The sequence below is a fragment of the Garra rufa genome, chromosome 15 (genome assembly GCF_049309525.1).
Source record: "Garra rufa chromosome 15, GarRuf1.0, whole genome shotgun sequence".
NCBI lineage: Eukaryota > Metazoa > Chordata > Actinopteri > Cypriniformes > Cyprinidae > Garra > Garra rufa.
The window spans coordinates 11197800-11224194 of NC_133375.1; the positions used below are offsets into that span (position 1 = coordinate 11197800).

Consider the following 26395-nt stretch of genomic DNA (forward strand, 5'->3'; position numbering starts at 1 on the left):
ATCATATGACCAGAGATTGTATTTATGATTTTCAGCCATTTTGAGTAAAATCATCCTAAAATGGCTTTAATTACTCATTGTTGCAGTTGGTCTGCCGCTCCATGCCATTCTTAGATCCCTATTTTGCCTGTGATTGTGCTTGGCCCTGTAATCGCTGCTTGCAGCTATATATTTTTTTTTTCTTTTTTGGAAAATGACCTGTTGTTTCGCTAGATAAGACCCTTCTTCCTCGGCTGGGATCTTGTAGCGCCCTTTGAAGCTGCATTGAAACTGCAATTTGGACCTTCAACCCATTGGCCACCACTGAAGTTCACTATATGGAATAAAATTCTGGAATATTTTCCTCAAAGACAATTTCCTTTTGGATGACATGGGGGTGAGTAAATTATCAGGAAATTTTAATTCTGCAAGTGAACTAATCCTTTAAGCATTCAGAAACCAGAACTCCAATCCATTTTTATAATACTAGTTTTAAGTCTGTTTTGAGTGTTGGTACATGCTGTGAATTTGTTCTTGCACCGACGCCAGACATTTGTTATGAATAATCATACCCTTTGTTCTTTGTCGAGTTCGAAAATACAAAGAGAAAATCATCAAATGAGATAAAGCAGCTTTTTTTATTTGTATCGCAGCCAGTCTGTGTGCTGGCCAGTGCAGTGCAGCTGTTGACGGGTCCAGCTCAGGGTGAGGTGACTGCAGTAGTTAACGGCTGTCCATCAAAGTGTATAATGAGGCAGAATCACAGATAATGTGCCCACTGATGCACTGCCTTTTAAAGACGGGGCAAATTGATTCCCTTTAAGTAGACTTTGCTTTTGGTATTCACACACTTGCTTGATGTAAACAGAAACACACACATACACACCTCACGTATATGAGTACAAATCTCCCTCGCTCTTTTCTATTAAGCACACCTGACAGCTTCTGAATCCAATGTTCAGCATCCAAACGCTCTGTGAATCATTCTTAGTGGGGGGGTGAATGATTAAAACAAACAAAAACTGTTTGAGAAACACAGTATTTATCCTGCCAGTTCTTCCACATCCAAAGTATAGCAAAAGACAGGCAGCATGACACAAATATTTCGCTAGTGAACCTAAAAAGGTACTTTTTCCAACTCTAAATACTGAATTATACACTGTAAAAAAAAGTCTGTGAAGTAAATAGATCACATTTTTTTTTCCCAGTGTATGGACATCATTATGACTGGCTACTTTATGAGCTAGAGTCATAAATATTTACCCCTCTTAAAGTGTTTATTGCTAGTCCATCACACTATAAATCACACTTGACTTGATGTCTGCGGAGGTGCCATGATTTTGTACCCTCACTGATCGACAGCTTTCAGAAATCCTTGTATAATGGATAAATCTTCTAGATGACTGCAACTGAACGTCACACTGATTTTCTGAATATCTTTGTGGAACACAATCAAGCCCATTTCTGTTTGAAACAATTGTTCACAGAAAATTGGAAATACTGTCTTCATTTACTGACTCATGTCACTCCAAACCAATTTGACATACTTTCTTCAATAAAACAACAATGTCCAGGTTTTGAACGTAAGTTTCAATTGAACCAGTTTACCAAACTGAAGAAAGCTCTTTGTCAGTGGTCCTATTCATCTTAACTGGCACAGGAAGTAAATTACATGGCTGGAAACCTGTTATTTTTGTTCTGTGGAACAAGTTGTGTGGTCTCCTATACTTTTACAGTAGTTTTATGTCCTTTTTGAAACTTCAGTTCTCAGTCACAGTATTAGAACAAAATGTTTAGTACAAATTTTACAAAAGAAGGTACAGTGTAAGGAAAGAGAGTCAAATGGGTTTAACTACAAGATGGTGAGTCAAAAGGACAGAATTTTGAAGTGAAAATGAATAAAAATATTACTGAAGATAAAGTCTCAGTGTGGTTATTGAGACTAAACTAGCAAAATTACTCTCATAATACATAAAGAGCCCTTAAAAGTTATAAGGACATCTTGCATTGATTCATATCTAAATGTTAATCTGAACAAGGTCATTCTGGTCATTCTAGACCAGCAATTCATGGTCTTTTTCATTCATCTCAGAAGCAGGATATAGTTTTCTTTAATGTACATAATGTAGTGCACATTTCTTCTCTCTCTCTCAGTATTCAGAGGAAAGTATAATCGACTCTTAAAGGAGCACTTCACTTTTTTTGGAAATAGGCTCATTCTCCAACTCCCCCCGAGTTAATAAGTTGATTTTTACCGTTTTGAAATCCATTCGGCCGTTCTCCTGTTCTGGCGATATCACTTTTAGCATAGCTTAGCATAAATCATTGAATCCTATTAGACCAGTAGCATCGTGTTCAAAAATGACCAACGAGTTTCCATATTTGTTGTATTTAAAACTTGACTCTTCTGTAGTTATATCGTGTACTAAGACCGGTGGAAATGCAAAGCTGCGAGTTTCTAGGCTGATAAGATTAGGAACTACACTCCCATTCCGGCGTAATAGTCAAGGAAGTTTGCTGCCGTAATATGGCCGAAGCAGGAGCAGTAATACCACGCAGCACATGTGCAAATGCTAAACTAGCTGGGAACTCATTTCTGATAATACTCCGCCTGCTTCGGCCATATTACGGCAGCAAACTTCCTTAGCAAACTAAGTTAAGTTATTATTAAAAAAAAAAAAGTTATTTTAAATAGTCAAAATATATAAGATTTTACTGTTTTGCTGTACTTTAGAGCAAATAAATGCTGACTTGGTGAGCAGAAGAGATTTCTTAAAAAAAAACATTAGAAATCTTACAATTCAAAAACTTTTGACTGGTATTGTATAATATTATGATTTAATGCATCTTTTGGCCAAATTGATTAAAGGTTTAATTGCACATGTTCCTTCAGAAAGCATTCTAATTCTAAATCCTATTCCATTCTAAATTCTAATTCTAAATCTAATTCCATTCTAAATTCTAATTCTAAATCCCCCATCCATACTATCTTTGTGTGTATGCAGGAAATAAACGATGAGTTTAATCATAAACATTCTGTCTAGTGCAAAAGCTACTTTTGAGGATGAAAAACTAGGATTCTGTTTATGTCAGCCATTTATGAATATCCAAATGATGTATAATTCACACTCCAGCTTTAAAATGGTATTCATAGGATTCATGAAGCTTAAGTGAACAAAAAAATAATAATCTTTTTTTACATAGGGTAAAATGCCAATGCGGTTGCCTCAGCAGACACAGGTGACATACTGTAGCTGATGAACACAGATTATAGTGCAATATCTACACACACAAGAAAAACCGTGCACACCGCCAGATCCAGAGCGGGAAGCTGACGCAAACAAGCATTTCTTCCCCCTAATTCTTTTTAAGAAACTCAAATGGCTCATTTAAATAGTTTTCTTGCAAAAGTCAGGAACTTCCTTCAGTCAGCCATGAGACTAAAAACAGCGTGCATGTGAAGCGTGGGGAATAAGAGTTGCTGCTTTCATCTTGAAGCTGAAATTAGAAAATGTTGCTGATACACAAGCAAATCAAAGCAACTTAGCAACTTACATGCAATCCTCTAGTTACCTGCAAACAGAGCAAGTGTATTACAGATAGAGCAGTGCAAGATCTAGCTATTGATTGTGATGAGGGAAATAAATTCTTGCAAAGTGTGCTGTGTTTCAACAATGCCTTGGGAACAAATAATCACTATCTCCAAGACGTCAGTGCTGGAGAGATATATATATAGCATAAACAGATGCTACCTAAAGAACACTACGTCACTCGATAGAATAGATTACATCAGATTGCAAGAGACTCGAACACAGAGTCTGTACCAGCTGTGACTCATGACTGAACCTTTATTACTTCAGTTCAAGAGCAGAAAGGGTGCATAATAAGTTGCTTAAAGGGGTGTTGAAATTGAAAATCTATTGTCCTTTATCAAAGAGGAAGATGCTTGCACACGTTTCAAGCGCTGAATGATATAGTGGGAATCTGACCTGATTGAATGACCTAAGAAAGTTGTATTTTCATGTCTGCACCAAAATGACAGTCATAGGGTGTCTTCTTCTACTGGTAAATTCTAAAACAACACTATTGTGTGTGCAAAAAACACCCTTTTTGATAAAAAAAAAAAAAAAACACTATTTAAAAGCAGATGTGTATTCCTATAACAATAAATCTGACATCCATATTAGGGGTTGACCGATATGTGTTTTTCAGGGCAGATGCCAATACCGATTATAGCCAATATTTTAAACCGATATATATCACATATACATGAAATCATGAAAATGAAAATTAATGTCTAAATTAAGAATAATAAGGGCTCTGACAAAAACGTTCTTTAAATGCTTTCACATTATTTTATCAGCAAATCGGTTTTGAAAATTACCAATACCGATAACTATAAAAATGCTTAATGTCGGACCATAAAAATGGCAATATCGATATTCAATATAGTCTATAAAGTTTAAGTCTGGTGCTGATAAGATTTTTAAAGATATTTTTGCTCACCAAGGCTGTGTTAATTTGATTAAAGATACAGTAAAAACAGTAAAAACAGTAATATTGTGAAATATTATTACAAATGTTGGGTTCAGCCTGTTGGGTCATTTTATTGGCTGTTTGTGGTATAACACCCTAAATAAAATATCACATGAACCTCAACTTTTTTTTTTTTTTTTCATATCAACTTCACATTTGGAACATTACTTATTTAGACATAAAGCTTTAATTTTATAGCAATTTTAGATTAAAACCTGTTATGCAAAATATTTATATTATATAAAATATAATAAAATTATTACAGTACATTTTCTTTACAGTAAATTTAAACTTCTATTAACTTTTTGATACTTTTGTATTTTGAAATGATTTCACTGCAATAATTTGCTGATTGTCTTTTTTAAAAAGCCTCACATCTGTATTCAGAAGTGTTCATGAATTATAACAATTTAAGTTGGGATAGTGCACTTTTACACCTATGTTTAAAAATGGGGGTAACAGTTAAAGGGTTAAAAATAACAGTTTTCTATTTTAATATACTTAAAAATGTAATCCTGTGAGTGCGAAACAATTTTTTTAGCATCTTTACTCTGCATGATCATGTGATCCTTCATAAATCATTCTGATATGATTTGCAGCTTAAGAAACATTTATTAACAATGTTGAAGACAGCTGTTCAATATTTTTGGCGAAACTGTGATTTTTTTTTCAGGATTCCTTGATGAATAGAAAGTTCAAAAGAGCGACATTCATTTGAAATACTTTTTCTTTTGTAACATTATGCATTTCTTCACAGTCACGTTTAATGAATTTAATGTGTCCTTGCTGATCTTATGTAAAAAAAAAAAAAAAAGAAAAAACCTTTGAACAGAAGTGTCAAGCAACAAGAATCATTTACTTAAAATCATTTACTTATTTACTTTACTTAGAAACTCTGAATCTTCGTAGCTGCATTGATAACATTCACCAGTATTTTAAACTAACAGATATTCAGCAATAAATCTCATTAACTAGAACATTCAGGCACATACCATAATAAATACAGTACACTGAAATACCATTCAGCTAATGTGGGTGAAGTTAACATTTGATCATGTTATAGTAAGCTAACACGCACTGACAGGCATAATGATTATGCAGCAATCACTGTAGAGCTATTTAGCACAATGGCAACAATAGCAACATAAAAGCACCATTTCTGAACACTGTATGACTCACAGATTCCAAGCCTTACAGTTGCAGGCTTCAACTAATTATGTACAGTAGTTGGTGCATTGCACTCTGCAGTGGTATTAGATTTTACTTTCATTTTTTAAAAGCTAATGCTTGAATTTCAGCCAAAATTACTTTAAAAGTGGACACCTTTTGAATCAAAACAAGTCATACACAATGACACCTCCACTGAACTAAAAAAAAAAAAAAGTATGCATGAGAAGAAAAATAAAATCATTTCAACAACAATTGCTTTTTGTATCTTCATCCACCCGGTGAGCGTGTGTAGGTCAGTTTTTGCCTACATTGTGGACAGAAAGTCAATAAAAAGTCCCCGCCATGATAGCAAAACAAATGTGTGTGTAGATTCTGAGTTACTAAAGATTAGCTCTCTTCCATCTGGAATAAGATTGTTTACTCTGGGACGGGCTGATTGCTTATTTTGGAGTTAGGCGGTGGATGTTTCACAGGACCGACTTAATACAGTATCTATGGGTTGCTTTCCACACAGCCTAAAGTAATCATTTTTATAGCCAGATTTGGATGCATTTGTACATTTTTTAACTGCTGAGAAAATCTCAAATGTCATCCAAGATGTTCATGTCTTTCTTTCTTCAGTCGATAAGAAATTATGTTTCTTGTGGAAAACATTTCAGGATTTCTCTCCATATAATGGACTTCAATGGTGCCCCCAAGTTTGAACTTCCAAAGTGCAGTTAAAATGCAGCTTCAAAGGGCTCTAAATGATCCCAGCCGAGGAAGAAGGGTCTTATCTAGTTAAATGATCGGTCATTTTCAACTGACAATTTATATATTTTTTTACCTCAAACACTTTTCTCGTCTATGTCCGCGTGAACTCCCATCTCGTTTTTTTTTTTTTTTTTTTTTTTTCAAAATCATTCTACATTGCTTTACAAAGTGAACATGCAAAGAAGATCAAATGAAAAAAAAAAAAAAGGTAAAACAGAGATGGGAGTTTTTCGATATATCCTAACTGTATTGACCCAGATTACACAGACTACGCATGTGTATCGCAGAGATAAGATAAAATGAGCATTTGAGGTTAAAAAATATATAAATTGTCAATTGATTTGGAAAATGACCAATCATTTCGCTAGATAAGACCCCTCTTCCTTGGCTGGGATCGTTTAGAGCCTACTCACGCTGAAGCACAGAGTGTCGTCAGGTTAGTTTAAGTTCAGTGAAATGTACGCGTCGCATTACATCTCACATCCAAACGTCACATGTCTTTACGGGTTGTGTGTAAAGCACACACAGATTCCGGAAAACAACTGTGAATGAACCAAATTAAACAATTCTGGAATAAATCATGGGACACATTATCCGTGTATTTTCCGGAATGGCTGTGTGAAAGAGGCTGAAGTTGACGTGCCACTGGTCTCTTATATTCACGTTGTTTGGAAGCCTGTGCAATGATGTAGTTTTGACATCTATCGACTGAACAGGGTTTTCTCGACTTGTTTTTGCGTTGTTGTTCAGCAATGGAATGGACACGATGTTGTCTTAGGGTTTAACAAAAGGAGGGTGGGACGGTGGTTGGTGCTCGGGGTGGTGACTGAAGGCGGTGACTGAGTAGATCGGACGTCACATTTTTACGGAAGTCACAGCGGCTCGTGAAAAGGTACAGCTACTTTAAGCAGGCAGTGTGCAGTTTGCTGTGGATTGACTGTTTTGAAACTCATATGGTTGTTACATAGCCCCTAGACCTCAGTTATCATGAAAAAAGCCAGGAAATTTCGATTTTGACAATATGGGACCTTTAAGGAAAACGTTTTAGGATTTCTCTCCATATTGTGGATAGGTATGGTGCCCCCAAGTTTGAACTTCCAAATTGCAGTTTAAATGCAGCTTCAAAGGGCTCTAAATGATCCTAGCCGATGAAGAAGGCCTTATCTAGCGAAATGATTGGTTATTTTCAATACTCTCTTACTCTCTATATTTTTCAACCTCAAATGCTTGTCTTGTCGACGATGCACATGCATAGTCTGTGTGATCCGGGTCAATACAGTTACAGTGGGGTAAATTTTAACACTGCCAATTTTTCAAGATTTCCCCCCTACAAAGAATGGAGAGATCTGTAATTTTCATCGTAGGTACACCTTAACTGTGAGAGACAGAATCTAAAAAAAATCCAGTAAATCACATTGTATGATTTTTAAATAATTAATTTCCATTATATTGCATGAAATCAGTATTTGATCACCTACCAACTAGCAAGAATTCTGGCTCTCACAGACTTGTTAGTTTGTCTTTAAGAAGCCCTTCTATCCTCCACTCATTACCTGTTTTAATTGCACCTGTTTGAACTCTACCTGAATAAAAGACACCTGTCCACACACTCAAACAATCAGACTCCAACCTCTCCACTATGAGCACGACCAAAGAGCTGTCTAAGGACACTAGGGACAACATTTTAGACCTTCACAAGGCTGGGATGGGCTACTGGACAATAGGCAAACAGCTTGGTGAGAAGGCAAAAACTGTTGGTGCAATTATTAGAAAATGGAAGAAATTCAAGATGACTGTCAATCTCCCTCGGACTGGGGCTCCATGCAAGATCTCGTCTCGTGGAGTATCAATGATCCTGAGAAAGTTGAGGGATCAGCCTAGAACTACATGGGAGGACCTGGTCAATGACCTGAAGAGAGCTGGGACCACAGTCTCAACGGTTACCATTAGTAACACACTACACCGTCATGGATTAAAATCCTGCAGCACGCACAAAGTTCCCCTGCTCAAGCCAGCACATGTCCAGGCCCGTCTGAAGTTTGCCAAAGACCATCTGGATGATCCAGAGGAGGCATGAGAGAAGGTCATGTGGTCAGATGAGCCCAAAAACCTGACAGATCTGGAAAAGACCTGTATGGAGGAGTGGGACAAAATCCTTTCTGCAGTTTGTGCAAACCTGGTCAAGAACTACATGAAACGGCTGACCTCTGTAATTGTAAACAAATTACAAATTGTAAAGTTCTATTTTTCTATTGTATCAAATACTTATTTCACGCAATAAAATGGAAATGTAATATTTAAATATCAAACAATGTGATTTTCTGGATTTTTTTTTTAGATTCTGTCTCTCACAGTTGAGGTGTACCTATAATTACATATTTCTCCATTCTTTTTAAGTGGTAAAACTTGAATAATCAGCAGTGTATCAAATACTTATTTGCCCCACTGTATGTCGAAAAACTTCCATCTCGTTTTCTTCTTCAACTTCAAAAAACTTTTTGGAAAGGGCGTTTGATTTTCTTTGTATGTTCACTTTGTAAACACAAGGTCAGTACTGTACCTCTGCAGCAATGTATGGCGATTTTGAAGTTGGGGAAGAAAACGAGACAAGATGAGCATTTGAGGTTAAAAACTATTGAAATTGTCAATTTGTTTAGAAAATAATCGCTTTGCTATAAATTCTTCTTCCTCAGCTGGGAATGTTTAGAGCCCTTTGAAGCTGCTTTTAAACAGCATTTTGGAAGTTCAAACTTGGGGGCACCATATCCAGTGTATGGACAGAATTCCTGAAATGTTTTCCTCAAAAAAACATAATTTCTTTACGACTGAAGAAAGAAAGACATGAACATCTTGGATGGCAAGGGGGTAAGTACATTATCTGTAAATGTTAGTTCTGAAAGTGAACTAATCCTTTAGGCAGCAACATATATGCAACTCAAAATAATGAAATCAAAATATTTATTCAGTGCTACATGAATATTATTTATGGTAAATCAAGCAGACTTTAATTAGTCTGTCTGATTTTCATCCAGCAGAAGCGATATACGACCCTCTCTCTCTCTCTTCACACTGATGATGAAAAAAGATGTCATGATGGCTCGATTGAGACATTCATACCCAGCAGCTCATGAAAAACATTTAATGGTTCATTAATACTCAGAATTAGTGCATTTGTTTCTTTCAAGTTTCTTTAACAATCTTCTGTAGACTATTTAATACTGATTTCATTTAAAGCTGTACATCCATAATTCATCAGATGATAATGTTATGCTTGAGAAAATGAAAGCATGATTTGGCCGGTCATACGGATCTTTCAACATGCATATTGCATAACTCCACAACCACAAATTATTTTATTCATGAACCGTTTTTCCAGTGATTACAGTACAGTAACCACACACTTATAAATCGCATCCTGTCAGAACATGTTAGTAGAGTGGCAGCTGATCACAAAAACATCTCTGGACAAACCAAATATTAATTTGCAACATGAAAACCAGCATGAAACCCTCAAAAAACAACCTCGGATTTGCCCTTTCGCTATTTTCTCCAAGTTCAGCCAAAACCCCCAGCTGACATCCATATACGAGCTGATTTTCTTCAGCTCTTATCTCTACTAGTGCCTCTTAGCTTGCAAGGTTGACAAATTGGCTTGACCTCTTGTCAGGTTGGGTCTCATATGGTTTATAAATGTTCTCACCCACTGTGATTACAATCGGACGAGCTTGCAGTCATTAAGCTAATGGAGGCGCATTCTAATTGATGACATCCTCATTTGCATTGTGTGTTAATTACCCAAATCACTTAGCCGCATCTGCAAATTCTAATTAGTACCCGCAGATTCAGTGCGGCTGGATGTTTTCACCTGAAAATGAAGATGTCTTTCTCTCCGCAATGGTAAACAAAAAGCATAGTTAAATTAAGTAAAGGAACCATGAAGTGAAAATTCATCTCAGGCACACCAGCCGGAATTAATCACAACCATTTCAAAAGCCAAATGATTACGCCAAGGAAAACATGCGACCAAATATGGAGATCCAAGAGGAGCGAAGACTGACAACTGGGCAGAATTTGATTAGTTCGAATTAAAATAACAAAATAAAAACAAAGCAAATGGCTTTAATAAATCTGTGGAGCTGCTAAGCAAATTGTTATTTAACTTTGCTCATAAAATGGCATGACGTCAATGGTAAAGCTTTCAATGGCATTCATTACAGAAACTTTCACTACTCTCTTAAAAATAAAGGTTGTTTATTGACATCTTTGGCTCCGTAAAGAACATCCATGGAAACTTTCCAAGGTTTTTTAGATTATTAAATCATTTTTAACACTAAGAATAATTATACTTTTAAGAACTGTACACTGAAAGGTAGGGGTGTGCGTTAATGACAAAAAAGATATCTCTCCTTTTTTCCCTGTAATTTTGTAAATAACGATAATTAGACAATATTTTGTTGAGCGTGTTATTGTGTTGGTACCTTGGCAGGTTTAGGACTGCCGTGGACAAAAAGCTCCCAAAGCTTTTGATGTTCTTCATATTCTGTGTGGTGATTTTTAGGAGTACCAGAAATGAACTTTTCCACACACACAAAAAAAAATAGATTTGTTTAAATAGATAGATGTTTAAATAGATTTTTACCTTTAAAAGGCCAATTGTTTTCTAATCTAATTGAATGTATGCATCATCCTTTGTGTCAAACGCTTAAATGTAATCAATAAATTCAAATAGGAAGATATTATAGGGCTGTTACCAATCAAATGAAATCAGTATCAACAAAATTGTGTTTGCAGTGCAGAGGTGGCACAGAATCTGCATCTAAAGTGGCATTTTTATATGCATTTACACTTATTGCTTAATGCAGCACATGAATGCAGTTAACTTGCAGTTACAAATGCATAATTAATGTTTGATGTTAAAAAATACTGATGTTTGAATACTGATATTTATGGAAGCCTGTTTCCACCACTGAATAAAAAAAAAAAAAAGGTGATTTCAACTTTTTATCTCACAATTCTTAATTTTTTTTTTTCAGAATTGTGTGATACAAACTCACAATTCTGAGAAAAAAGTCAAAATTGTGAGTTTGTATCACGCAATTCTGATTTGTGGGATATAAACTCACAGTCAGAATTGTGAGACATGAATGTACATTTCTGGCTTTTTTCTAAAAAATATAACTTTTACAACATTTTTTTAGAATTGTGAGCTCATATCTCGTAACTGACTTTAACCTGCAATTGGGAGTTATTAAGTTTGGATTGTGAGATATAAACTCGCAATTCTAAGAACATGGCAGTCTTTTTTATGTCAAAATTGGGCTTTCTAGCTCGCAATTGTGAGTTTATATCTCATCTCATCTTTATATCTTCTGAATATATGCCAGAAGTGCGAGTTTACATTTTGGAATACAGATTTTTTTTTTCTGCAAACTCGCAATTCTGACATTTTTCTCAGAATTGCAAGATATACACTCACAATTGTGAGTTATATAGTTAGAATTGAAAGATAGAGTTGCAATTCTAAAAAATAAAGTCAGAATTGTGAGATATAAACTTACAATTCTGACTTTTTCTCTAGATGCAATTGTGAGTTATCAAGTCAAAATTGTTAGATAAACTCGAAATTCTGAGAAAAGTCTTTTTTTACCTCAAAATTGGGCTTTCTAGCTCACAATTGTGAGTTTATATCTCGCAATTCTGAATTTACTGTATATCTCACAATTCTTTATTTGCCAAAATTGCAAGTTTACATTTTGCAAGTTATTCAGTGAGAATTGAGAGATAAAATTGCAATTCTGAGAAATAAAGTCAGAATTGTGAGAAACATACAACATACAATACAAACATACAATTCTGACTTTTTTTCTCAGAATTGCGAGTTCATATCTCATAACTCTGACTTTAACATGCAATTGTGACAATGTCAAATGCAAAAGTCAGAACTGTGACATATAAATTAGCAATTCTAAAAAAAAAAAAAAAGTATTTTTTTAACCTTAAAATCTGGCTTTATAGCTCGCATTGGCAAGGTTATATCTCACAATTCAGAGAGAAAAATCTGAATTGTGAGAAAAAAAGTCACATTTGCGAATTAATATCTCACAATTCTGACTTCATAACAAGCAATTCCAAGTTTATATCAGAATTAAGAAGAAAAAAAGTCAGAATTGCGAGATGTAAGCTCACAATTCCAAGAAAAAAAACTTTTTTATTTAGCGATGGAAACAGGCTTCCATAGAATCTTGAAATGAATTTTGGGAAAAAAGGGAAAATATACTTATATATTTATATATGAAACAAAAATCACTAGTAGGTGGTGGCAAAGCTTTGCATGAGTGAGTCATTGAATCATTTATTAAACAAATATGTTCAAATGGCTGATTAATCCAGTAACAAAACATTTTTCCAGTTCATATCTTGTAACTGACTTTACCACGCAATTGTGAGTTATTAAGTCAGAATTGTGAGATATAAACTCGCAATTATGAGAACAAAGCAGTCTTTTTTCTAGCTTGCAATTGTGAGTTTATATCTCACAATTCTGAATTTATAACCCACAGTTCTTTATTTGCCAGAATTGCGAGTTTACAGTTTGGAATACTGATTTGTTTTGCGCAAACTCGCAATTTTTCTCAGAATTGTGAGATATAAACTCACAATTGCGAGTTATACAGTCAATTCTGAGAAATAAAGTCAGAATTGTGAGATGTAAACTTACAATTCTGACTTTTTTCTATCTCAATACGCTGACTTTAACATGCAATTGTGAGTTAAGTCAGAATTGTGAGATATAAACGATATAAACAATTCTGAGTTTATATCTCGCAATTCAGAGAAAAAAATCTGTATATGAATTTACATGAGTGAGTCATTGAGTCATTTATTCAACAAATACGTTCAACCGGCTATTTAATTCAGTAACAAAACACAGCTGTGTGTTGCTCCGAAATGCAAAACAGTTCTGCTGGAGCTTTGTTTGAAACTATTTTCATTGACGGAATACAGAAAAAAAAAAAGAAATGTTGTGATTTGTGATTGTGACTGATATCTGGAGAAAAAAAAAACTGTACTCTTCATGCGATATTAACTATATCAAATTATATAAATATAAAAGACATAATCTATAAAGGCATATAACAGGGCATGTTTGGCCCTTATCTTGATTTTCAGGCAGTAGTCTAACCTTCATCTGTATGTGTGTGCCCTCTAGGTATGTTTTTGTTTGGTTTTTGCAACATACTCAATGTCAAAGTGCATATTATTTAAACAACAATTTGGATATTATCATAGATGTTATATATATCGCACACCCCAATTAAAAGGTGTTCTTCTAAAGCATCACTGTAATAAAAAAAAAATCCCTTTTATACCTTTATTATTTTTAAGGGTATTTTTAACGCAGCTCTGAATTCCCCTGGTAAAGGTCTCATGTGGGTAGATATCTACTAACACAGCAGTTTCCTTGCAGTTGTGGATCGTGCATATGAAAATCTCTTACCTGAGAGTGAACATCTCCACAGGTGAGTACGGTGAAGCTGCAACATATGCTGACACGGTATCCCTTTGCCGAACTGGCGCAGATGGCACCAACACTGCAAAATTCCCATCCAAACGTTGTTCTGATAATTCCGGAGCAGATGGATTCTGGAATAATCTTATACTCCCGATGCGCCTCATGGGTGTAGAGGTCGGCGACCCAAACAATCCCTCTTGATCCGAGTGAGCGCTGCTCTTGACCCCTAAGTCCTCAGAAAGACAACCTCCTGCTTCCACAGCCCGAAGGCTGTAGTACAGCTCTATGGGTGTTCCTTCAGACATATCCGGACTTCTCTGCCGTCCAGGGACGACACTAGGAGGTGCAAACCACCCAGGAAGAGGCTCGAGCTCTGCAACACAGACACCCATGTCCCCTCGCAACCTGCAGCTCCCACGGACCTCCTGGGTTTCGTGAAAAGCGAACATCCGAACGCAGGGGAGTTTGTCCACCGCGCTGTAGTCATCCCAGTCCCTCCCAGCGATGTAGAACAAAACCTGAACCTTGGGTTTATTCAGGTAAATCCTTTCATTGAGAACAAAGGTTTGTACTTTCCAGTTGAAGGTGAAGAGGCTTGAAGAAGCCACAAAGGAGCCAGGCATCTGGAGGAGGTCCAAAGGAATAGGCTCTTCCACCGCAAGGGTCCCATACGTGGCATTGATGATGGGAGGTCTCCTGGCCTGGTGGATGAAGAACAGCTCCGTTCTAGAAAGGAAGCTAGAGTTGCGCATGAAGTCCTGCGTGGCCTCCTTAAGAAAGAAGGAGGACTCCGTGTTGAGGAGCTGGTAGTTGACGGGCAGGTAAGTAGGCGAGGCGTAGCGCTGAAGGTTCTCCAGGATTCGACAGTCTGTAACTGACACAGAAAAGAAAAGAGATGTCAGAACTAACTGGAATAGGAATATGTGGGTCGCTACACTCAGGAAAAAAGTATAAGAGCTGTGCTCCCTTTGTAAAAGTACACTTTTATATCATATTTACACAAAAACAATGCATTTTAGTCCCTAAAGATAGATACTAATAACCAAATGGTACATATTAACACATTTTGGAAGAGTGCCACCAAGATTTTTATAATTTGGGGTTTTTTTTAATTAAGCATTGTTTTTTATTTACTTTTCAAGTAATTTTTCTTTTTTTAGTTTTCATTTTTTATTTTAGTTCATCAGTAACATTTAAGTTAAAGACTCAAGTGTCAGTTTAGTTTTATTTGTTTATTTAATTTTTTTATTATTATTTATTTATTTTTCCTCCAGTTTTAGTTTCAGTTTTATTTAATTATAATAACCTTGAGTAACAGCCCACTAACAGCTTTTTACCCTTTTTCAACTTATGTGACCCTGGACCACAAAAACAGTCATAAAGGTCAATATTTTTGTAACTGAGATTTGTATAAAAGATTTGTATAAAAGATTTTATATAGATTTGTATCTTCTGAAAGCTTAATAAATAAGCATTCCATTGATTGTATGGTTTGTTAGCACAATATTTGGCCAAGATACAACTATTTGAAAATCTGGAATCTGAGGGTGCAAAAAAATCTAAATATAGAGAAAATTGCCTATGAAGTTGCCAAAATGAAGTTCTTAGCAATGCATATCAATGATCCAAAATTAAGTTTTGATATATTTATGGTAGAAACTTAAACAAATATCTTCATGGAACATGATCTGTACTTAATATCATAATGATTTTTGGCATAAAAGAAAAATCGATAATTATGACCCATACAATGTATTGTTGGCTACTGATACAAATATACCCATGCTACTTAAGACTGGTTTTGTGGTCCAGAGTCACATATGCATCAATATTACAATTACGACTAATACCAAGAAGGTGCTAATTATGTTCATGTTATGGATAATAATTGACCAGTGTTGTTTTCGTCAACGATGACGATGACGAAATCATTTCGTTGACGCCACTTTTTTTCATGACGATAACGAGACGATGACGAGATAAAAATGGCTCGTTGATGACTAAAACATGACGAGACGTGTGTGAGTTTTCGTTGATGAGACGAGAATAGACGAAAATGTTAGTGGGTGGTCCGTCAGATGTTTAAAATGCATGACATTTCCGCTTATTGTGCATGCCAATTAAAACTTAAAAAGTATCTGTGGCTATGGCAAGCCGTTTTAGCATTAAATACTCTTTGCTGTACTAGTATGGCAAGCCGTTTTAGCATTCCATCCTTGTTTGTCTTTTATGTTCTAAAACATTCCTTCATTATTGTAATTATTGGTGAAAATAGTCGATCCGGAAGCTCACATTGTGTTGAACTATAGGTCTGCTATTTTCAGAACTTATAAGTGACACTACCCAACAGCAAAATACTTACTGACCTACATTAATTTGTTAAAAGACTACTTTTTTCCCTTTTTTTGACTAAAACTAGACTAAAACCTTTTTGACATTTCGTCGACTAAAACTAGACTAAAACCTTTTTGACTTTTCGTCGACTAAAATTGGACTAAAACTATCACATATAGAAGTGACTAAAATTTGACTAAAACTAAGAAGCATTTTAGTCCAAAAGACTAAGACTAAGACTAAATCTAAGATGGTTGTCAAAAACAACACTGTAATTGACTAACAGATGAATCAAATTAAAGATGAAATATTCATGTTTACATCTGCTATAGATTCAATTTAACATTGTAATTAAATTATCTGTGTTTCAAAGATTCATTTAAGTTGATCTAAAGTTAAAATGAGTGTTTGATGATGGCAAAGGTAAACTTTAATTGTATACACAGAGGTAATGAGACTGGACAATTAACTGTGCAATACATAAAAAAAAATCTTATTTGCATTTGTATTGTTTACTGTAGAAAGTACATCCACATTAACCTGATCAGTTAAAGCACACCACTGTTGTCAAATTGTATTACTGCTATAAAGCTATAAAATGTGCTCAGTCTGCACAGAAACATTATGTTCTGTTTTCATTTTATGTTTTCGTTTCTATACCCTTCCAAACCATAAAAATAGAATCAGGTTTAGAGTTTTTCACGTAGGTGAGATGTGAGAGTGGGAAACTGAAGTCCTTTTGACGCAAAATAACACTGAAAGTAACAGGTGAATATGAGGACTTTAATGACCACCTGACTTTAGCTGACAGACATCTGATTATTGTTTCAGAGAACTGAACTAAGGTTCAACTTTTTCCACTTCTTTCCTCAAATCTATTGCATCATAAAAGAAGTGCCAAAGTTATTTCCAGAGCAGGCACTGCTTGTATCCTATGTGATATCTCCCTCACTGTTTCTGGTAGGCAGCACTGGCAGTGGCATGCTATCATAACCTCAATAGCAAAGCCTCCAGCAGAAACATCGATTTCACCTCAGACAGAAAGTAATATGGAGACTGATGAGACACTCTGATATGAAGAAGTGGACATAAACCAAAATAGACACAGATAGGCACTCTAAATTTGTATCTGTGAGGGTGAACGTATGACCCATTATATATAGCCCCGCGTCACTGTTCTGGGATCTATTTTCAGCTAAAACACGAACCAAAGATGAACCCAGTCCATTTGTATTTAACACATGATTGCTACAGAATTTGACATTTCTTAAAGGGATAGTTCAACCAAATACGAAAAATCCGTCATTAATTATTCACGCTCACGTTGTTCCAAACTTGCAAGACCTTTGTTCATCTTCAGAACACAAATTAAGATATTTTTTATGAAATCTGAGAGCTTTCTGACCCTGCATAAACGGCAACGCTACTGAAGAAATTACTTTATTCAACAATTTCTTCTCTTCGCCTGATATATGGTATTTTTGAGCACTTCCTATGTTGATCTGCCTCCTTAGGATGAATCACTTGTTGTATTCCCAATTGTAAGTCGCTTTGGATAAAAGCGTCTGCTAAGTGAATAAATGTAAATGTAAATGTAAATGTCTTCCTGGTTAGCTTTCGATGCACATTTGCAAGATACCAAGTACCACAACGCAGTATCACAAAGAGAAATTGTTGAATAATGTAGTTATTTTTGCTTTCTTTGTACACAAAAAAAGAAAAAAAAAAACCATTCTTGTAGCTTCATAAAATTAAGGTTGAACTATTGATGTCACATAGACTATTTTTGCGATGTCCTTACTACCTTTCTAGGCCTTGAACGTGTCAGTTGCATTCCTGTCTATGCAGGGTCAGAAAGCTTTTTTAATTTGTGTTTTGAAGAAGAACAAAGGTCTTACAGGTTAGAAACAATGTGAGAGTTAGTAAGTAACAACAGAATTTTTATTTTGGGGTGAACTATCTCTTTAAATAAAATTTAATTTACTGCTTGCTTTCAAGGCAGCTGCCTGGTTCATAAGCACATCTCATTACAAGTTTGGAAAGACAGACGTTATAAACAACATATAACAACATTTACAGTACTGCAAACTATACTTTGAGATACTGAAAACACTGGATCAGTGCATTCAACCCAATCTGTGGATTGTTTAAAGGGGACATCAGATGCCCATTTTCCACAAGTTGGTATGATTCTTTAGGGTGTTCATGAAATGTCAGCAACATACTTTGGTTAAAAGTCATGTAAAACAACACCCTTTTTAACTTGTCAAAAACAGCTCTATTCACAGTGACCTGTTTTAGTGCATGTTCTTTAAATGACAATGAGCTACTGGGTGTTACCATCAAAAACAAAACTAATCCACTTCGTCCTCAGTGGCTCTGATGTCAGGATGTTCACTTTTACATCCAACTACAAAACACCTGCATTGCTTCATTGTTTTCCACAGGATTTTGTGAGACTGGTGGGTGGACCTTGGTCCCTCTAGGGGGTCCTGGGGCATGCCTCCCGGAAAGAAATTTTGTACATTTTAAAGTTAAATTCATCTATCTGGTGCACTTTGAGAGTTCAATATTAAGCGCTTCAACCCAGGTTCAGTGTGAAAACTAAAAAAAAAAACTAAAAGCTGGTGAATTGACTTGTACTTGAGTTGACTTGTACTCAGTCCTCTTTTAAGTATAGTAGCTCAGTCTAAATTACACTCACACTGGTGAATTTGTAAGTCAAACAAATTAGACGTGAGTATTTCACAGATATACTATTTTATCTTATTCTATACAGTATAGGGAAATTACAATACTTTTGTCCTAATTTCTACACTTGCAAGCGGGGCCTAAAACTTAATTTTTTTTTTTTTATTTTTTTTTTCAAGGCATGAAACTGTTTTTGCAGTTGCTGCTGCTAGAGCAATTAAACATATTTAATAAAAAAGCCATTTGAAACTAAAACCAACCACTGCATTTTATTCACAATACAAAACCGCTGCTACAGACATGTAGCATGAGCAGTTTTTGTTTTCTTTAAATTTGATTGTGTCATATCAACATCTGAAGCAAAAACAGAATGGTCTGACTTTAGCTTTGTGGAATTAACCTGCATAAAACAAAAAAAGTAGACTGGCTGAATTTGACTCTCTGACAGCAGGTGGCGCTTATGGAACAACAGTGATAAAGTCATTTCCCTTCAGAAATACATATAAACCCAAAACCCCAGTATTTATATTTTTATTCCCAAAAATTGTGATCTTGCTCCGCCTGTACAGTATTCTCTTTGTGAGCGTCTGTTCAATTTAGCCCTTGCTTGCAAGAGTTAAACCTAAGAGCTTTTATTTTGGCAAACACTGCAGTTGAGCTTTTATTTTGGTGGAAAACTCTAGCTTCAATGAAAACAGGTTTATAACTGCATCTCATTACAAATCTAAATACTGAAATACTGTGAGTATTTGCCCATAAAATTTTTGAAAATGATGCTAATGTGAAATCAAAGCATAACTGGTGGCTGCTGCATTCCCAAATGTGCGCTAAACTCACAGCACATTCAAAAACGCGGCAAACACCAGATCGCGAGTTGATCGCCTGAATGAAGTTTGTGCTTCACTTTGAAACAAGCAGCACAGACTTGAAACACAACATTAAAGTCCTTTTATGTTAAAATAAGGAGTATAAATATGTTTTCGGTTTATTGTGAAACTGTGGCGGGACATGTTAGACTGTGGTGGGCCGCCACACTCCAGTTAATTAATGGGAAACACTGATTACTTCAAGACATTGTTGTCACTACAGCGGCTTGAGCGTGGAGAAAATGGCGGACAGCGTACAACTGGCTGAGGGTGGAAATATGCTAATACGGGACAGACCGTCAACTTGATAATTGAGACTGCTTATGTCTGGGGACTAATAAAAAAAGGACTAAATGGGTTTTTATCCTTGTAGGGTGGTTGTGTCCACTCACTGCCAAGACACATTTATATGCAAACACAACATAACAGTGAATTTTGCATTCGATGTACCTTTTAAAATATGTAAATATTGTCCTTCTCCACTCCAATCCATTCTCGAAATATCATCTTAGAACATTTTATCCACCCAGCGTTTTAAAATCATATCTTAATCAGTCGTTAGTCTTTGACCTTTAAACTGAAGAACGTTCTGTGCTCTGATTAGGCTACTTTCCTCTCTTTCCATGCTCTGTTTTGGCCAAGGATGTGGCAATGAATGACCTGCTTGTGAATCAGAAGGAATAAATTAGTCATTTAGGAGGATTGGCTATGCACACACATGCACGGCCGTACACAAACTCGGCTCAAGAAAAAAAAGGGGGGGCTTTGAAGTGGACATCTTGTCATTGCAAAACAATCTAAGTGATTCGTTGAAGCAATTGAGAGGAAATACAGAGAAGACAAAACTGTTTTTTCAAGCTCCATTTTCACTGTTTACAAGATTTATCAGCATGTCTTGGCAAAAGAAATAGGATTTTCATAGTAAATTTAAGCTGTGTTGCCATACACATGCTTCAGATGCGATATCTTATATACAGCGCACAATGCATGCTTGGTCAGTAATCAACACCCGCTGACAGATGTCGCAGTCAAGTCCAGATGTTACCGGCTGTTATGTTAGTGCTAACAGCTAGTTTGCATACAGCAGACAACATGCAAACACCACAAGGCAGATTTCCGCTTGTGGAAGTAGAAAATTCCCAGACAGCCCACAGTGTGAAATACAGCGCAATGTCTTCTTTGGCAAAAAACCATTACAGATTTTAATTTATGACTTACAAGCTCGGTTGACTTTGTTTAATTTCTAGAGTGGCCAATTCAAAGAAGTTGTGAATGTTTGCTACAAAAAAAAGAGAGAAATTGTTAGCGAAAGTAATGAATGAGCCCAGGCTTAAATGAAATTACGAACATGACCAGCAACCCGGAAAAGGGAAGCCATTAATCAGAATCTCTTTAATGTGCTGTGTGGCAGTAATTTCAGTCCGTGCGTAATACAAAGTGATACACTTATTTGAAAAAGAAAATGAAATATGGGAGTTGAATGCCACTAAACGTCTGCAAATTCCTGCCAGTTATTTAATTTAAGTCAATTTCATTTCATTCAGTTCAGCCATAATGAAATATACAATTTCTGGGTGTACTTTTTATGATAGCACGCATTTGAACAAGGCACAAAGGAACATTGTTTGTAGCTTTGCAGCTCTATTATGAAGCATAACACAATAAACCATTAATAAATTCTCACTGAACAAAAATTAAACTGGCTTCAATGTCTTATTTAAAACACACAGCAAGAAAAGCCTCCGTAGTCTCCACCTGTCAATCATCATCACCGTCTGCTTTTCTGTTCCTTTTGCTACTTTCTCTTCGACCGCACTGCTGTCACGCTGATGGATCAACATGAGCCGCCGGTCGGCCCTTGTAGGGAGGCTCCAGACAAGGAGAAGGTCTTCTTCTGACTGCCCAAGCAGGACAAGGTATTAGGGAGGCCTGACAGGAGGGCTGCCCAGAGAAAAGCAGCCTGGGCCAGAGAGGGCTTTCAGAGTCACTGCCCCCTAAGTCTGGCTGTGGACGAGAGCGGCCCTAATGATATGTAAGGCTACAGGAGGCAGTGTCAACCTGTCCGTGGCCTGTCAAAGAGTGTGGTGAGAGGGCGAGATTGGAGAGCGAGTCACGCAGGTGTGAGAATGAGAGGGAAAGGGCAAGGTGGAGGGAAAGAGACTCAAGGCCAGTAAACAGATAAAAGAGGGATGGAGGCATAAAGGATGGTGAGAGAGAGAAAAATCGGTGTGGCTGTCAGGTGTTTATTGAAGTGGAGCAGGCCTGTCTCCATGAGGGGCGCTTCTGTTGAATCGGCTGCTTAGTTTTGGAGGACTATGTAATCCCATGATGCTTTGCTCTCACTCTAGGCTTGTGCCCAGGGTTGGGAACCGACAAGAATAATTAAGGATCACTTCCATTACAAAATACACAGTTGGTTATGAGTTTCTGCTGCTCTTTTTGGTAATTAAAATCATCAAGGGCAACCAGTGTAGCCTGATTTCTGCAGAATGACTTAAGAAATTATTTCTTTTAGAACAAAATTGATACGATACAACCAGTGTAGTTTGATTTCTTAATAAACGACTCTTAGGAGCTGATTCCTTTATGTGAATCACAATCATACAGCACAACCAGTGTAGTCTGATTCTCAATCAAACCGCTTATAAGTTAGTTCTGTTTAATAAATCAAAAACATATAAATTGGAGCAGTGCAATTAAATTCCCAAATGAATGAACCAACACTGTTAAAAATAAAAGCTCCAAAGGTTTTTTTTTTTTTTTTTTTGCAGTGATGCCATAAAATAACTATTTTTGGTTCCTCAGAGAACCTTTCAATGAACAGTTCTTAAATGAACCATTTTTGAGAACATTTTAAAAAAATCTAAAGAATCAGTATTTGTGACACTGGACCACAAAACCAGTCATATGTGTAAATTTATTGAAATTGAGATTTATAGATCACCGGAAAATCTTGAAAATCTGAAATCTGAGGATGCAAAATAATTTAAATATTGAGAAAATTGCCTTTAAAGTTGTCCAATGAAGTTCCTACAATGCATATTACGAATCAAAAATTAAGTTTTGATATATTTACGGAATGGAATGTACTAAACATCTTCATGGAACATGATCTTTACTTAATATCCTAATGATTTTTGGCATAAAAGAAAAATGTATCATTTTGACCCATACAATGTATTTTTGGCTACTGTAGGCATGAAGCCACAGGATGAGTTTAAACCAATCACCATCATGAAAGCACACACTGTTTCCCAATATTAAATATTACTGAATAATAATATTTGATACTCAAAACAGCCATCATAAAAGTTGCTAGGCAATTCAGTCAAAAGTACAAAGGCAGCGCTCTGATTTACAGAATTTAATTAAATACAATATAACATGAGATTTTGCCTTTGCCTCAATGATTTGCTCTGGAACAAATAATCGATTAATGACTTAGTTAGATTTACCCAAAAACCAATTATATATTGTGTTTAACCACTATAGAGACCAGAACCAGTGATACATTCCAAAAGATCTGGCTGAAGTTAGGTTCCTCTCGCTGGGTTCATGAGCACATAAAGGCCATTGACACACTGGAGATCACATCTCCGAAAACATTAAAGCAAATTTTCAAATCTTTATTTAACAAACTGTATATTTGAAGTCTAAACAAGTGCATTCTTGCCTAAAAAATACTTTTAAACTACATTCTGTGACACAAAAACAGTATATATATATATATATATATATATATATATTTTTTTTTTTTTTTATGTCATGGATTTGGGTGTTTACCAGTACACTAGCAGCGAGAAATACCGCAAGCAGAGTAATACAAAGTTCCGATATCATTAGAATGTTGCACTGCTCTCAGCCAATCAGATTCAAGGACCAGAAAGAACTTTTGCCATTTTATTTTTCATCAGTGTTTCCATAATAAACACTACCATTCAAAAGTTTGGGGTCAGGAAAGATTCATTATTTTTTAAAGAAATCTCTTATGCTCAAAAATACAGTTAAAAAAAAACTTTGTGAAATATTATTACAACTTAAAACACGTAATCTATTTTAATGTACTTTAAAATGTATTTTTTTCCTAATTCTTAGCAGCTGTTTTATTATTATGGTTATCAGTGTGGCATGACCTTTCAGAAATCATTCTAATATGCTGATTTGGTGCTCAAGAAACATTTCTTATCATCAGTGTTGAAAACATTTGTGCTGTTTAATATTTTTGTGGAAACTGTAATACATTTTTTCTTAGGATTCTTTGATGAATAGAAAGTTCAAAAGAACAGCACATTAAAAAAAAAGCTTTATTGTTGGTTTTGATCAATTTAATGCTTCACTGCTGAATAAAAGTTTATTAATTTAACTAAAAACTGACCCCAAACCTGTTAATATAATTCAATATTTTATTCAATTTAAGACTAATTAAAGTACTGCATTCACACCACCTCTGTGTTCATTAAAAGAATCATAAAACAACTTAGAAGGAATTTAAATTCTTTTTGATTTGTTAAACGTGTTTTGCTAAAATCTGAAATGATTCATTCATTTGGCACAAGACAGCTGAAACCAGTTAATGCAACAAGGATTGCTATTTTTGTTTCCAAACATTTATTGTTCAAGAATCATTAATGAACCAAAGCGTTCATTTCCTCTGATTCACATTACTTCTTGGGCCTTAACAGTTCCTCTACTCGCACTCCCTGAACGCTTCCCTGGCACACATCTCAAAGCCAAAGCCTCTCTTAAATAAGAGCAATAGGCTTATGCTGTTTTCCCCCAAGTCCCAATGTATTATTCTTGCCATACATTACATCAATTGTAATTAATAAGGGCTATTGACTTTGTGCTGGCCTGCCAAAAATAATTCATTGAGCTTTTGCTTTCACAAGCATCATTTAGGGAATGATATATGTGGGCTCGTCTTAAAACAGCCAGAAAGGCAGTTAAACGTATGCTAGGAGCTGTGAGGAGAATCAATATATAATACAACATTATGCCTGTTTAAGGTTCCCATAGAAATTAATGATATTGAAAAATGAGTACGTTCATCTACAGAGACTGCACAGAACTAATGATTTACAAAGCTGGGCACTTTTAGAGGTCTATTTATAAAGCCCTCAAGACTACTGCAAGGTGAAAAGCTGAGACTCCAAACGTATTCCTAAGTCCTTTTTTCCTCCAACTCGACAGTTTCTAGGAAATCTAGTGGCACTGCTAAGCTTATTTGTGTTACCTAGAGGCGCCTCGCGCTAGCACTAATCATATTTCAACCTCTCTCGCAGGACGTATTGTTAAAAGAATCGCCGTAGCGTTTTTTAGAAACAGCTGCTTGGAAGACCACATTAAGAAGCTTTGTACATTAAACACCATCTAGAGTGGCCTGTTATTTGCGTTCGAGGCACAAAGCAGCTGAAGTGCAATGGAGAGCTCTCTCGTTAGGGCTGCTCCGTGCCTCCCTACATCACTTGCTTCCCTTTAAGAGCTTCCACCCACAGATGCCTTCTTTTTCGGCTCAGTAATGGCCTGTCGTAGACAGGACGTGCCAATAATGAGGACTAATACGGGTGTGGAGCAAATCTGTGTCATCAATGTTCATCACTGATGTCTTTAAGCTTTAAAGAGCTATCGACTGTGAAGTAAACACCACGCGATGAGTCCTCGTTGCTACTTACACTTCCCTCGCAATGACCGGCTAGTCGATTTTTGTCCTGACCTTCCCTGTCCTTTAAACTTTAGAACTTGACCCTGGTGTGTGTGATGCTGGAAATCATCTGGGTAATTAAAGCAGGTTTTAATACTCAACCAGCAGCTTACAGATGCCTGGCTGCTCATAGAAGCCACTTAATTACACTAAACTCAGGGCAAATTAAGAAACATGAACACACACAAAGGAAAAATAACATACTGCAGAAGGACTGTAATTAGGATTGTGGAAATGAGTTATGTGCTCATTAATCTACAAAACAAGATGTGGCAACTTGCCTTTGGTAAGTCTCTGAATGCTGTTGTTACAGGTTTGGTCACACTTCAGTTTAGTCAATTTACTTGTTGCGGTGTAACTTTCTGTAGAGCAAGGAAGAATGGCATTTTTGATATCCAAAAGCATAAGCACAGTTGCATTAGGAAAATTTCAGCTTTTTTTCTCAAATGTTTTGCATTTTTTGCATATTTAAAATTCCAGATTGCATGGATACTGGTGAAATAACTAGATTTCGCTCACACTACTCATAAGACTGTTACAAGACTGCTCTGACACTTTTTACACACTTACAAACTGTTGCACTATATTGTTTACATGGTTTGCACTCTCTACCATGTGCCCTTACTTGTATATTGTATTTTTCATTTTTATATATTATGTTTTATTGTATTTATTCGTATTTTTTAAATTCTACCTTTTGTATTTAATGTTACGTTTTTGTATTTAATGTTACTTTTTTGTATTTAATGTTGCTTTATGTATTTAATGTTACTTTTTGTATTTAATGTTACTTGTATACACCATGGGTCTGAGAGTAATGCAATTTCAATTCTCTGTATGTCCTGTACATGT

General features: G+C 35.8%; 1 protein-coding gene across 1 annotated transcript in view; it reads right to left on the reverse strand.

Moving 5' to 3' along the window:
* LOC141287167 (transmembrane protein 132C) overlaps positions 1-26395 on the reverse strand; it is a 350138-nt gene that overhangs the window by 226130 nt on the left and 97613 nt on the right. The window contains exon 2 of the mRNA XM_073819302.1: positions 13937-14825. Within this exon, the coding sequence (XP_073675403.1) occupies positions 13937-14825 (889 nt within the window). The remainder of the gene's footprint in view (positions 1-13936; positions 14826-26395) is intronic.